The 12818-nt window shown below is 46.0% G+C and overlaps 1 protein-coding gene across 1 annotated transcript; it reads right to left on the bottom strand.

Annotated features, from left to right (window-relative positions):
• Nucleotides 1-3701: 3701 nt before the first annotated feature.
• Nucleotides 3702-12326, bottom strand: LOC117410245 (thioredoxin-related transmembrane protein 2-B). Its single transcript, XM_059018887.1, has 8 exons — nucleotides 12071-12326; nucleotides 9756-9816; nucleotides 8658-8771; nucleotides 6952-7028; nucleotides 6325-6431; nucleotides 5214-5279; nucleotides 4070-4199; nucleotides 3702-3950 (listed from the first exon to the last, which is right to left on the bottom strand). The coding sequence occupies exons 1-8, from the start codon at nucleotides 12257-12259 to the stop codon at nucleotides 3768-3770; spliced, it is 927 nt and encodes a 308-aa protein (XP_058874870.1). The 5' UTR covers nucleotides 12260-12326; the 3' UTR covers nucleotides 3702-3767.
• Between the last annotated feature and the right edge of the window lie 492 nt (nucleotides 12327-12818).

Consider the following 12818-nt stretch of genomic DNA (forward strand, 5'->3'; position numbering starts at 1 on the left):
TGCCATTGAATTTACACTGAAGACACTGAGAAAGGCTTCTAGTGGAAACGTTTGTCATTGAATTTACACTGAAGACGCTGAGAAAGACTTCTAGTGGAAACGTTTGCCGTTGAATTTACACTGAAGACGCTGAGAGACTTCTAGTGGAAACGTTTGCCATTGAATTTACACTGAAGACGCTGAGAGACTTCTAGTGGAAACGTTTGCCGTTGAATTCACATTGAAGTCAAGTTAGCTGGTAAATATTTTAGATCAATGCCTTCATCAGGGACGTGATTCAATAGGGGGTGTGAGCGGTCTAGAAACCCTGCAATTATTCTAAACCATTAGCTCTGGGGGACTGGTAACTTGAGCCTTGAACTGGTTAAACTGGTTTTGTTGAAAACAAAGACGTGGCAGAATCGTGTGGTCAGTCTAATCTTTCAACCTCACTGGAAGTGCAGAGGGGAAGAGCTTTGATACTAACACTAACTAATACTAACTAACCCTAAAACTAACCCTAACAGTTACACCAACACTATCACTATCACTATCACTATCCCAAACGCTAACACTAACACTATCCCTAACCCAAACCCTAACAGGGAGAGGAGAGGGAGGGAGAGAGAGAGAGAGAGAGAGAGAGAGAGAGAGAGAGAGAAGGGAGAGAGAGAGAGAGAGAGAGAGAGAGAGAGAAGGGAGAGGGAGAGAGAAGGGAGAGGGGGGAGAGAAAGAGAGAAGGGAGAGGGAGAGAGAAGGGAGAGAGAGGAGGAAAGGAGAGAGAGGAGAAAGAGGGGAGAGAGATAGGAGAGAGGAGAGAGAGCAAGGGAGAGAGGAAAAAGAGAGGCGAGAGGAGAGAGGAGGAGAGAAGGGAAAGAGAAAAGAGGAGAGGAGCAAGAGGAGATAGAGGGAAGAGGGGGAGGAGAGAGGAGTAAAGTGGAGAGAGAGGAGAGAGGAGAGGAGATAGAGGGGAGAGGAGAGGAGAGAGAGGAGAGGAGAAAGAGAGGGGAGAGAGAGGTGAGAGGGGGGACTGGCTTAAATAGACAACTGCGGCAATACTGCAGTGAGGAGAGAGGGAGAGGGAGATCAACTGACAGGAGTGAGAGAGAGAGAGAGACAGCAAATGCAGGAACAGGAGATTGAGGAGGAAATGGATAGTCAGATAGATAGACAGATAGATTTCTTACCTCATCTAACAGGCAGGCATTCTTCAACAGTAATTAATAGACCATGATTTTACAAGAGAGAAGCAGGGAGACACGGAGACTCTGTACGTCCTTCTAGTTCCTGTAAACAAAGTTGCCTAACGGAGGTTTCTCTCCCCCCCCCATGGGGCAACTCTCCTCCTCCCACTTTCTCTCTCCTCCCCTCTCTCCACCTATAGAGCTGTGATGTGTTGCTCTCCTCCCCTCTCTCCCCCTATAGAGATATGATGTGCTGCTCTCCTCTCTCCCCATATGAAGCACAGTTATTATTATTATTATTTATTTAGCAGACTTACAGAGACTCTGTGTGTGAACTATGCATCAGCTGCAGAATCACTTGCAATTACATCTCACCCGAAAGACGGAGCACAAGGAGGTTAAGTGACTTGCTCAGGGTCACACAATGAGTCAGTGGCTGAGGTGGGATTTGAACCGGGAACCTCCTGGTTACAAGCCCTTTTCTTTAACCACTGGACCACACAGCCTTCCTATAGTTATAATATGCTATCTTCTTCCTCCCTCTATCACACCCCAGTGTTATAGTTACATTAAGCTCTACCCTCTGTCTCTCCTCCTATCAGTGTGAAATGTGGTTCTAATAAGCAATTCTCTCTCTCTCTCTCTCTCTCTCTCTCTCTCTCCTTCTCAGTGTGAAGTAGTTATACTAAGCTATACTGTCCCCCAGTATCAGATAGTTATAAGAGATACTGGGCTGGGCTGTATTACATTGTTTTAGTCCTGGCTAGGACTACAGCTCCCAGCATGCCTCTGCACCCGCGGCAATGGTGAGGCATGCTGGGAGCTGTAGTTCTTTAACTACAATGCGCTGGGCTGGGCTGTATTACATTGTTTTGCTCAGTCTGTGTTGCTTTGACTGTGAGTTCAGGAGCTGCTCTTCAGTTCTAGCTGCGCTGCCATAGTTATTGTATTGTGAAGCGGTCCAGCCCTGGCTAGGACTACAGCTCCCAGCATGCCTCTGCACCCGCGGCAATGGTGAGGCATGCTGGGAGCTGTAGTTCTTTAGCAAAGCACTGTCTTTATATAAGAGAGAGCCAGCGCCATCTAGTGCACATGTTCATTCCCTGCAATTAAGGCAAGAGCGACACTTCGAGAATTCATCTACCTTTTAAATTGATACAAACACATCATATATATATAAAAAAAAACGAGACAATAACCGATTCACATTTCAGTTATTTATTTATTTATTTATTTCAATTTTAAACGAATCCTATTTCAATAATTACTCACATATTAATGTTACTATGACCCTGAACACATTCTCTTAATTTTTCCTCAAGATCACAGCGAAAACATTTTTTTTTTGGTTACTAAATTATCTAAGATTTTTAATGCAGGTAATAAATAAATATTAATTTTTTAAAAAAGTGGGATCTCTTGCGGCAGTTAAGACGTTTATTAATATGTTTCTTAAATGTGGTTAGAGCTGAGGAGGGACTGGGAGGGAGGGAGGGAGGCTGGCTCTAGTGGTTAGAGCTGAGGAGAGACTGGGAGGGACTGGGAGGGAGGCTGGCTCTAGTGGTTAGAGCTGAGGAGGGACTGGGAGGGAGGGAGGCTGGCTCTAGTGGTTAGAGCTGAGGAGTGACTGGGAGGGAGGTGGCTCTAGTGGTTTGAGCTGAGGAGGGACTGGGAGGGAGGGAGGGAGGCTGGCTCTAGTGGTTAGAGCTGAGGAGGGACTGGGAGGGAGGGAGGGAGGCTGGCTCTAGTGGTTAGAGCTGAGGAGGGACTGGGAGGGAGGGAGGGAGGGAGGGAGGCTGGCTCTAGTGGTTAGAGCTGAGGAGGGACTGGGAGGGAGGGAGGGAGGCTGGCTCTAGTGGTTAGAGCTGAGGAGGGACTGGGAGGGAAGGAGGGAGGCTGGCTCTAGTGGTTAGAGCTGAGGAGGGACTGGGAGGGAGGGAGGGAGGCTGGCTCTAGTGGTTAGAGCTGAGGAGGGACTGGGAGGGAGGGTGGCTCTAGTGGTTAGAGCTGAGGAGGGACTGGGAGGGAGGGAGGGAGGCTGGCTCTAGTGGTTAGAGCTGAGGAGGGACTGGGAGGGAGGCTGGCTCTATTGGTTAGAGCTGAGGAGGGACTGGGAGGGAGGGAGGCTGGCTCTAGTGGTTAGAGCTGAGGAGGGACTGGGAGGGAGGGAGGGAGGCTGGCTCTAGTGGTTAGAGCTGAGGAGGGACTGGGAGGGAGGGAGGGAGGCTGGCTCTAGTGGTTAGAGCTGACGAGGGACTCTCTCTCTCTCTCTCTCAGATGAAGGCACCACAGCCCAAACCATCAGCCAGCTTGACAATTTCCTAGTTTCTTCACATTTTACCACTGACACTCCACAGCTGTACAGAAATGCTCTTTTTAAAACACCAAAATGCTAAAAAAAATAATAAACAATAACTTAATAGACTTAAATCACTAGAATCTCGAAATGACGCATTTTGTAAATTTTCTACACAAAGAGTTTTTGAAGCAGAATGTTGCAAGCTCAGCTCATTAGAATGCCCCACCCCCTTTTCCCCCCCCTGTTTCACTGTCTATTTGCATAGCCCCGCCCAGCCCCATTGTGTGGTGGTGGGGGCGGGGTTTCTATTTGTCTTTCTTGGTCTCAGTCTCCGCCTCCTCCTCCTCCTCCTCGGGGTTCTCTTGCTCAGCTGCTCCCTCTTCTGGTGTTTTCTCGAACTGCGTCTCGGGTCCCTGGTCCTTGTTCTTCGAAAGCTTTTTGTGTTTTTGATAAAGTTCGTTCAAATTGAACTCGCGGATGATGTTTTCCTACCGAAGTAAGTAAAAATTTAAAATTTTTTTTTTAAAAAAACAGTATTGAAGCACATTATAAAATTATTATATTAGAGTTTTATCGCGAGTTCCAGTCTCACGTCACCCCCACTCACCTCTGAGAATTTCCAGGACACAGCACGCCCCTTCTTGTCAATTTGGGGTCTCCTCTGCACCTCCCTGCCCCCCTGGAACAGGATGAGGGAGGGCAGCTGTTTGGTCATGGGGGAAGTGCTGACTTTGTACCTGTAGGGGGAGCAACAGAGGCAGTGCAGAGATGGGAATCAGACTCCTACTGCACAGCAGCGTCACCCAGTCCAGGTTTTACTACCAGCTTGATCAGCCCCAGTGTGTCTAGCTAACAAGCTCATGTGTGTCTTATTATTAAACTTGCTTTACCAGACCTCTCTGTGCTTTACAATGCTTCCCAATGCTTTACCAGACCTCTCTGTGCTTTACAATGCTTCCCTATGCTTTACCACACCTCTCTGTGCTTTACAATGCTTCCCTATGCTTTACCAGACCTCTCTGTGCTTTACAATGCTTCCCTATGCTTTACCAGACCTCTCTGTGCTTTACAATGCTTCCCTATGCTTTACCAGACCTCTCTGTGCTTTACAATGCTTCCCTATGCTTTACCACACCTCTCTGTGCTTTACAATGCTTCCCTATGCTTTACCACACCTCTCTGTGCTTTACAATGCTTCCCTATGCTTTACCAGACCTCTCTGTGCTTTACAATGCTTCCCTATGCTTTACCAGACCTCTCTGTGCTTTACAATGCTTCCCTATGCTTTACCAGACCTCTCTGTGCTTTACAATGCTTCCCTATGCTTTACCACACCTCTCTGTGCTTTACAATGCTCCCCTATGCTTTACCACACCTCTCTGTGCTTTACAATGCTTCCCTATGCTTTACCAGACCTCTCTGTGCTTTACAATGCTTCCCTATGCTTTACCAGACCTCTCTGTGCTTTACAATGCTTCCCTATGCTTTACCAGACCTCTCTGTGCTTTACAATGCTTCCCTATGCTTTACCAGACCTCTCTGTGCTTTACAATGCTTCCCTATGCTTTACCAGACCTCTCTGTGCTTTACAATGCTTCCCTATGCTTTACCAGACCTCTCTGTGCTTTACAATGCTTCCCTATGCTTTACCAGACCTCTCTGTGCTTTACAATGCTTCCTTATGCTTTACCACATTGTTTTCTATACAATTTTTTTTTTAAATATTAAAAATAAATTAAAAATCTTCTTACTTCTTACAGACTTCCCCGTATCTGCCAACATCAACTTTCCCAAACTTCAATCCCTCGCAATTATACCTAAAAAAATAAAAAATAAAAACAGACTCACAACCAAAATACTACAGGCTTTATAAAAGGGAGGGGCCGGTGATCATGTTAATAAAGCTAATAAGAGGTGAGAGAATGGATTTTAAAGATGGTCAGCGCTCCTTTAAAGGGAGGGGCCAGTGATCATGTTAATAAAGCTAATAAGAGGTGAGAGAATGGATTTTAAAGATGGTCAGCGCTCCTTTAAAGGGAGGGGCCGGTGATCATGTTAATAAAGCTAATAAGAGGTGAGAGAATGGATTTTAAAGATGGTCAGCGCTCCTTTAAAGGGAGGGGCCGGTGATCATGTTAATAAAGCTAATAAGAGGTGAGAGAATGGATTTTAAAGATGGTCAGCGCTCCTTTAAAGGGAGGGGCCGGTGATCATGTTAATAAAGCTAATAAGAGGTGAGAGAATGGATTTTAAAGATGGTCAGCGCTCCTTTAAAGGGAGAGGCTGGTGATCATGTTAATAAAGCTAATAAGAGGTGAGAGAATGGATTTTAAAGATGGTCAGCGCTTCTTTAAAGGGAGGGGCTGGTGATCATGTTAATAAAGCTAATAAGAGGTGAGAGAATGGATTTTAAAGATGGTCAGCGCTCCTTTAAAGGGAGGGGGCCAGTGATCATGTTAATAAAGCTAATAAGAGGTGAGAGAATGGATTTTAAAGATGGTCAGCGCTCCTTTAAAGGGAGGGGCCGGTGATCATGTTAATAAAGCTAATAAGAGGTGAGAGAATGGATTTTAAAGATGGTCAGCGCTCCTTTAAAGGGAGGGGCCGGTGATCATGTTAATAAAGCTAATAAGAGGTGAGAGAATGGATTTTAAAGATGGTCAGCGCTCCTTTAAAGGGAGGGGTCAGTGATCATGTTAATAAAGCTAATAAGAGGTGAGAGAATGGATTTTAAAGATGGTCAGCGCTCCTTTAAAGGGAGGGGCCGGTGATCATGTTAATAAAGCTCATAAGAGGTGAGAGAATGGATTTTAAAGATGGTCAGCGCTCCACACACACACACACACACACAGAGCCTCTTACTTGAGGGACAGATCTGCATAGACAGACGCAAAGGACTGACACTCGGGGGACCAGTTAGCGAAGAATTCGACGAGCCAGGAGACGCGCTGGTCCTTCATGATCTCCTCCTGGAGACAAAGAAGAGAGAGGAACAAGAGAGAGAGAGAGGGGAGGAGGAGAGAGAGAGAGAAACGAGAGGGGAGAAGGAGAGAGAACGAGAGGGGAGAGAGAGAGAGCGAGAGAGAGGAACGAGAGCGAGAGAACGAGAGAGAGAACGAGACAGAACGAGAGAGGGAACAAGAGGAACAAGAGACAGAACGAGAGAGAATGAGAAAGTGAACGAGAGCACGAGAGAGAGAACGAGAGAGAAAGAACAAACAAGACACAGATGCCAAGAAGGGATTATATTGTAGCGTCAAACTGAACAGGATTGTGGGGCTCTGTCTGTCTGTCTGTCTGTCTGTCTGTCTGTCTGTCTGCAGCTTTAATGAAACTAAACTCTTTTCAGAATGTAGTAAACTAACACAGACCCCAAGAAGAAGGGATTATATTGTAGCGTCAAACTGAACAGGATTGTGGGGCTCTGTCTGTCTGTCTGTCTGTCTGTCTGCAGTCTGTAAACTACATAATATTACACTTCATACTTACATCTATTGTTTTATCGTTGAAATATTTCACATACTCTGGTCCCATGTATAACGGAGGTTTGCAGGTCATTAAAAACACTGAGAAAAAATAAAAAATAACAACAATTATAAAACCACAAAACTATATCCTGCCAGCCAAGGCTCTGCCCAGCACACAGCGGGCAATGCTGGGTAGCTGCTGTGGTTCTGTGCAGGGTTGTGTATCAGTGTTATACAGTGCGGTCCTGTCAGCATTGCTGTGGTTCTGTGCAGGGTTGTGTATCAGTTTTATACAGTGCGGTCCTGCCAGCATTGCTGTGGTTCTGTGCAGGGTTGTGTATCAGTGTTATACAGTGCGGTCCTGCCAGCATTGCTGTGGTTCTGTGCAGGGTTGTGTCTCAGTGTTATACAGTGCGGTCCTGCCAGCATTGCTGTGGTTCTGTGCAGGGTTGTGTATCAGTGTTATACAGTGCGGTCCTGCCAGCATTGCTGTGGTTCTGTGCAGGGTTGTGTATCAGTGTTATACAGTGCGGTCCTGCCAGCATTGCTGTAGTTCTGTGCAGGGTTGTGTATCAGTGTTATACAGGGCGGTCCTGTCAGCATTGCTGTGGTTCTGTGCAGGGTTGTGTATCAGTGTTATACAGTGCGGTCCTGCCAGCATTGCTGTGGTTCTGTGCAGGGTTGTGTATCAGTGTTATACAGTGCGGTCCTGCCAGCATTGCTGTGGTTCTGTGCAGGGTTGTGTATCAGTGTTATACAGTGCGGTCCTGCCAGCATTGCTGTGGTTCTGTGCAGGGTTGTGTATCAGTGTTATACAGGGCGGTCCTGCCAGCATTGCTGTGGTTCTGTGCAGGGTTGTGTATCAGTGTTATACAGTGCGGTCCTGCCAGCATTGCTGTGGTTCTGTGCAGGGTTGTGTATCAGTGTTATACAGTGCGGTCCTGTCAGCATTGCTGTGGTTCTGTGCAGGGTTGTGTATCAGTGTTATACAGTGCGGTCCTGCCAGCATTGCTGTGGTTCTGTGCAGGGTTGTGTATCAGTGTTATACAGGGCGGTCCTGCCAGCATTGCTGTGGTTCTGTGCAGGGTTGTGTATCAGTGTTATACAGTGCGGTCCTGTCGGCATTGCTGTGGTTCTGTGCAGGGTTGTGTATCAGTGTTATACAGGGCGGTCCTGCCGGCATTGCTGTGGTTCTGTGCAGGGTTGTGTATCAGTGTTATACAGGGCGGTCCTGCCAGCATTGCTGTGGTTCTGTGCAGGGTTGTGTATCAGTGTTATACAGTGCGGTCCTGCCAGCATTGCTGTGGTTCTGTGTAGGGTTGTGTATCAGTGTTATACAGTGCGGTCCTGCCAGCATTGCTGTGGTTCTGTGCAGGGTTGTGTATCAGTGTTATACAGTGCGGTCCTGCCAGCATTGCTGTGGTTCTGTGCAGGGTTGTGTATCAGTGTTATACAGTGCGGTCCTGCCAGCATTGCTGTGGTTCTGCGCAGGGTTGTGTATCAGTGTTATACAGTGCGGTCCTGCCAGCATTGCTGTGGTTCTGCGCAGGGTTGTGTATCAGTGTTATACAGTGCGGTCCTGCCAGCATTGCTGTGGTTCTGTGCAGGGTTGTGTATCAGTGTTATACAGTGCGGTCCTGCCAGCATTGCTGTGGTTCTGCGCAGGGTTGTAGATTTGAATTGGGGTCACTCACAGTGGGAGGGTCAGTGTGAATTGGGGTCACTCACCGATGCACAGAGTCAGGTACAGGAGCCCCATTCGGACGTCCAGTCTGAAGAACAGAATCATGCTGGCCACTTTACTGAACAGGAAGATATTCCCAAGATGCTGCTCCAGTGTGACTGGAAGAGACACACAGCACAGGGTTAAACACACACACACACACAGCACAGGGTTAAACACACACACACACACACACACACACACACAGCACAGGGTTAAACACACACACACACACACACACACACACACACAGTATAGGGTTAAACACACACACACACACAGAGTATAGGGTTAAACACACACACACACACAGCACAGGGTTAAACACACACACACACACACACACAGAGTATAGGGTTAAACACACACACACACACACAGTATAGGGTTAAACACACACACACACACACACACACACAGCACAGGGTTAAACACACACACACACACACACACAGAGAGAGAGAGGAAAGAGAGAGAGAGATGGGGGAGAGGGGAAAGAGAGAGAGAGAGAGAGTAGAGAGAGGGGGAGAGAGGCGGACACAGAGAGGGAGAGAGAGAGAAAAAGAGACAGAGAGAGGGGGGAGAGAGAGACAGACAAAGAGGGAGAGAGAGAAAAAGAGAGTGAGGAGAGAGAGGGGGGGAGAGAGAGGAGAGAAAGTGTGCGACTCAGATTCACTTCTTCAGAGAAACGCAAGCAGACTGGTAAGCGTGTTGACAGGAGCCCTCATCCCAGGAGGAGCCTCTCCCGTCTCCACCACACACACACAAGCAAGAGCCCGCTCTGAACCCGGTGTCATCAAACACCCCTGAATAAACACTACAAAACAAAACACGCCTGCAGAGAGGAAAACCCGGCTGATCCGGCCTAGACCAGAACTGAGGGGGGGAGGGAGACACACACACAAAAAACCCAAAAAACTGCTGCATAGGATATTTTCTGTGTTTTGAATTTTGATCGGGGTTCGGACCGGGTCTCACAGCGAGGTGGAGGGAACGCGGGTTTTACAGACCGCTGTGGGGCCAGACCTTTTATTTTCTATTTTCTATAATATCATTATTTTATTAGATTATTATTTCATTAGATTGTTTTATATTCTACGTACTGGCGCGCCGGTTTTTCATCATGACGATGGCGCTGAGAAACATCAGAATCTCCACTTCTCTCTGAAAGAAAGAGAGAAAGAAAGAAAGAAAGAAAGAAAGATGATTTTTCAACAAACACAGAAATCAAACAGACGTGCGAAAAAAGATTTCCTGGTCCCCGGGTTCAAATCCCGGCTCAGCCACTGACTCACTGTGTACAAGCTCAGGTGTGTCTTATTATTAAACTCCCAGTGAAACCAGGACTGGATCACACTGCTGTGCAGCGGGAGTCTGATTCCCAGTCCTGCATTGTAACTGCAGTTTAATATCACTAGACTGGACTGGAATTACATTGTAACTGCAGTTTAATATCACTAGACTGGACTGGAATTACATTGTAACTGCAGTTTAATATCACTAGACTGGACTGGAATCACATTGTAACTGCAGTTTAATATCACTAGACTGGACTGGAATTACATTGTAACTGCAGTTTAATATCACTAGACTGGACTGGAATTACATTGTAACTGCAGTTTAATATCACTAGACTGGACTGGAATTACATTGTAACTGCAGTTTAATATCACTAGACTGGACTGGAATTACATTGTAACTGCAGTTTAATATCACTAGACTGGACTGGAATTACATTGTAACTGCAGTTTAATATCACTAGACTGGACTGGAATTACATTGTAACTGCAGTTTAATATCACTAGACTGGACTGGAATTACATTGTAACTGCAGTTTAATATCACTAGACTGGACTGGAATTACATTGTAACTGCAGTTTAATATCACTAGACTGGACTGGAATTACATTGTAACTGCAGTTTAATATCACTAGACTGGACTGGACTGGAATTACATTGTAACTGCAGTTTAATATCACTAGACTGGACTGGAATTACATTGTAACTGCAGTTTAATATCACTAGACTGGACTGGAATTACATTGTAACTGCAGTTTAATATCACTAGACTGGACTGGAATTACATTGTAACTGCAGTTTAATATCACTAGACTGGACTGGAATTACATTGTAACTGCAGTTTAATATCACTAGACTGGACTGGAATTACATTGTAACTGCAGTTTAATATCACTAGACTGGACTGGAATTACATTGTAACTGCAGTTTAATATCACTAGACTGGACTGGAATTACATTGTAACTGCAGTTTAATATCACTAGACTAGACTGGACTGGAATTACATTGTAACTGCAGTTTAATATCACTAGACTGGACTGGAATTACATTGTAACTGCAGTTTAATATCACTAGACTGGACTGGACTGGAATTACATTGTAACTGCAGTTTAATATCACTAGACTGGACTGGACTGGAATTACATTGTAACTGCAGTTTAATATCACTAGACTGGACTGGAATTACATTGTAACTGCAGTTTAATATCACTAGACTGGACTGGAATTACATTGTAACTGCAGTTTAATATCACTAGACTGGACTGGAATTACATTGTAACTGCAGTTTAATATCACTAGACTGGACTGGACTGGAATTACATTGTAACTGCAGTTTTATATCACTAGACTGGACTGGAATTACATTGTAACTGCAGTTTAATATCACTAGACTAGACTGGAATTACATTGTAACTGCAGTTTAATATCACTAGACTGGACTGGAATTACATTGTAACTGCAGTTTAATATCACTAGACTGGACTGGAATTACATTGTAACTGCAGTTTAATATCACTAGACTGGACTGGAATTACATTGTAACTGCAGTTTAATATCACTAGACTGGACTGGACTGGAATTACATTGTAACTGCAGTTTAATATCACTAGACTGGAATTACATTGTAACTGCAGTTTAATATCACTAGACTAGACTGGACTGGAATTACATTGTAACTGCAGTTTAATATCACTAGACTGGACTGGAATTACATTGTAACTGCAGTTTAATATCACTAGACTGGACTGGAATTACATTGTAACTGCAGTTTAATATCACTAGACTGGACTGGAATTACATTGTAACTGCAGTTTAATATCACTAGACTGGACTGGAATTACATTGTAACTGCAGTTTAATATCACTAGACTGGACTGGAATTACATTGTAACTGCAGTTTAATATCACTAGACTGGACTGGAATTACATTGTAACTGCAGTTTAATAAAAACACATAAACTCGCACATGCGCAGTATCTTTTTTTAAAAGATAGATTAATTAATTTCATAAAACAGCGGGGATTTCCACACGCTAGCTCCAGCAGTTACTGTGTTATTTCATATCGTGGCTGGCTTCGTGCAAAGACCCCACAAGCAGACTCTTCACTCCGGACTCACCCAGTCGAAGTCGCACGAGTTCCCGTCCTCCCGTTGCGACGGCAGGTTCTCGCAGATACCGGGGCATTTTCGCACTAGCAAGAACACCAGCGCCATGAAAGTCGACGCCAGATAGTAAGGTTTGAGCAGCCATTTGTAAACCTGGGGTAAATGGTACACAAAAGCAAGCAATGCCGTCAACAACGCCATGATGTGACTCGCCTCTAGTGTAGAGAATATCTGTCGGCCGACACAAAAGGAATGAATTACAGCGGTCAGACTGCGGACAGATGAGACCGCCCCCCGCCCCGCCCCCCTGCAGCCAACCCGGCCTTCTGATTGGACCGCTGCTAGGGGGAGGGAGGGGTTTCTGGGGACCTCGGGGAGGCCCCGCCCAACCCGGCCTTCTGATTGGACCGCTGCTAGGGGGAGGGAGGGGTTTCTGGGGACCTCGGGGAGGCCCCGCCCAACCCGGCCTTCTGATTGGACCGCTGCTAGGGGGAGGGAGGGGTTTCTGGGGACCTCGGGGAGGCCCCGCCCAACCCGGCCTTCTGATTGGACCGCTGTAGGGGGAGGGAGGGGTTTCTGGGGACCGCGGGGAGGCCCCGCCCACCGCTGTGTTTGTTTTGGGAAGGTGAGTTAGATTTTTTTTTTTATTTTTTTTTTTTTAAATAAACTTTATTGGTAACACGAGGAGTTTTTCCAGCCGCACTAAATCATGCAACCCCGGTTTATATCGCCGCTGACCCCAGCGAGGGCGAAGGGCATT

The sequence above is a fragment of the Acipenser ruthenus genome, unplaced genomic scaffold (genome assembly GCF_902713425.1).
Source record: "Acipenser ruthenus unplaced genomic scaffold, fAciRut3.2 maternal haplotype, whole genome shotgun sequence".
Lineage (NCBI taxonomy): Eukaryota > Metazoa > Chordata > Actinopteri > Acipenseriformes > Acipenseridae > Acipenser > Acipenser ruthenus.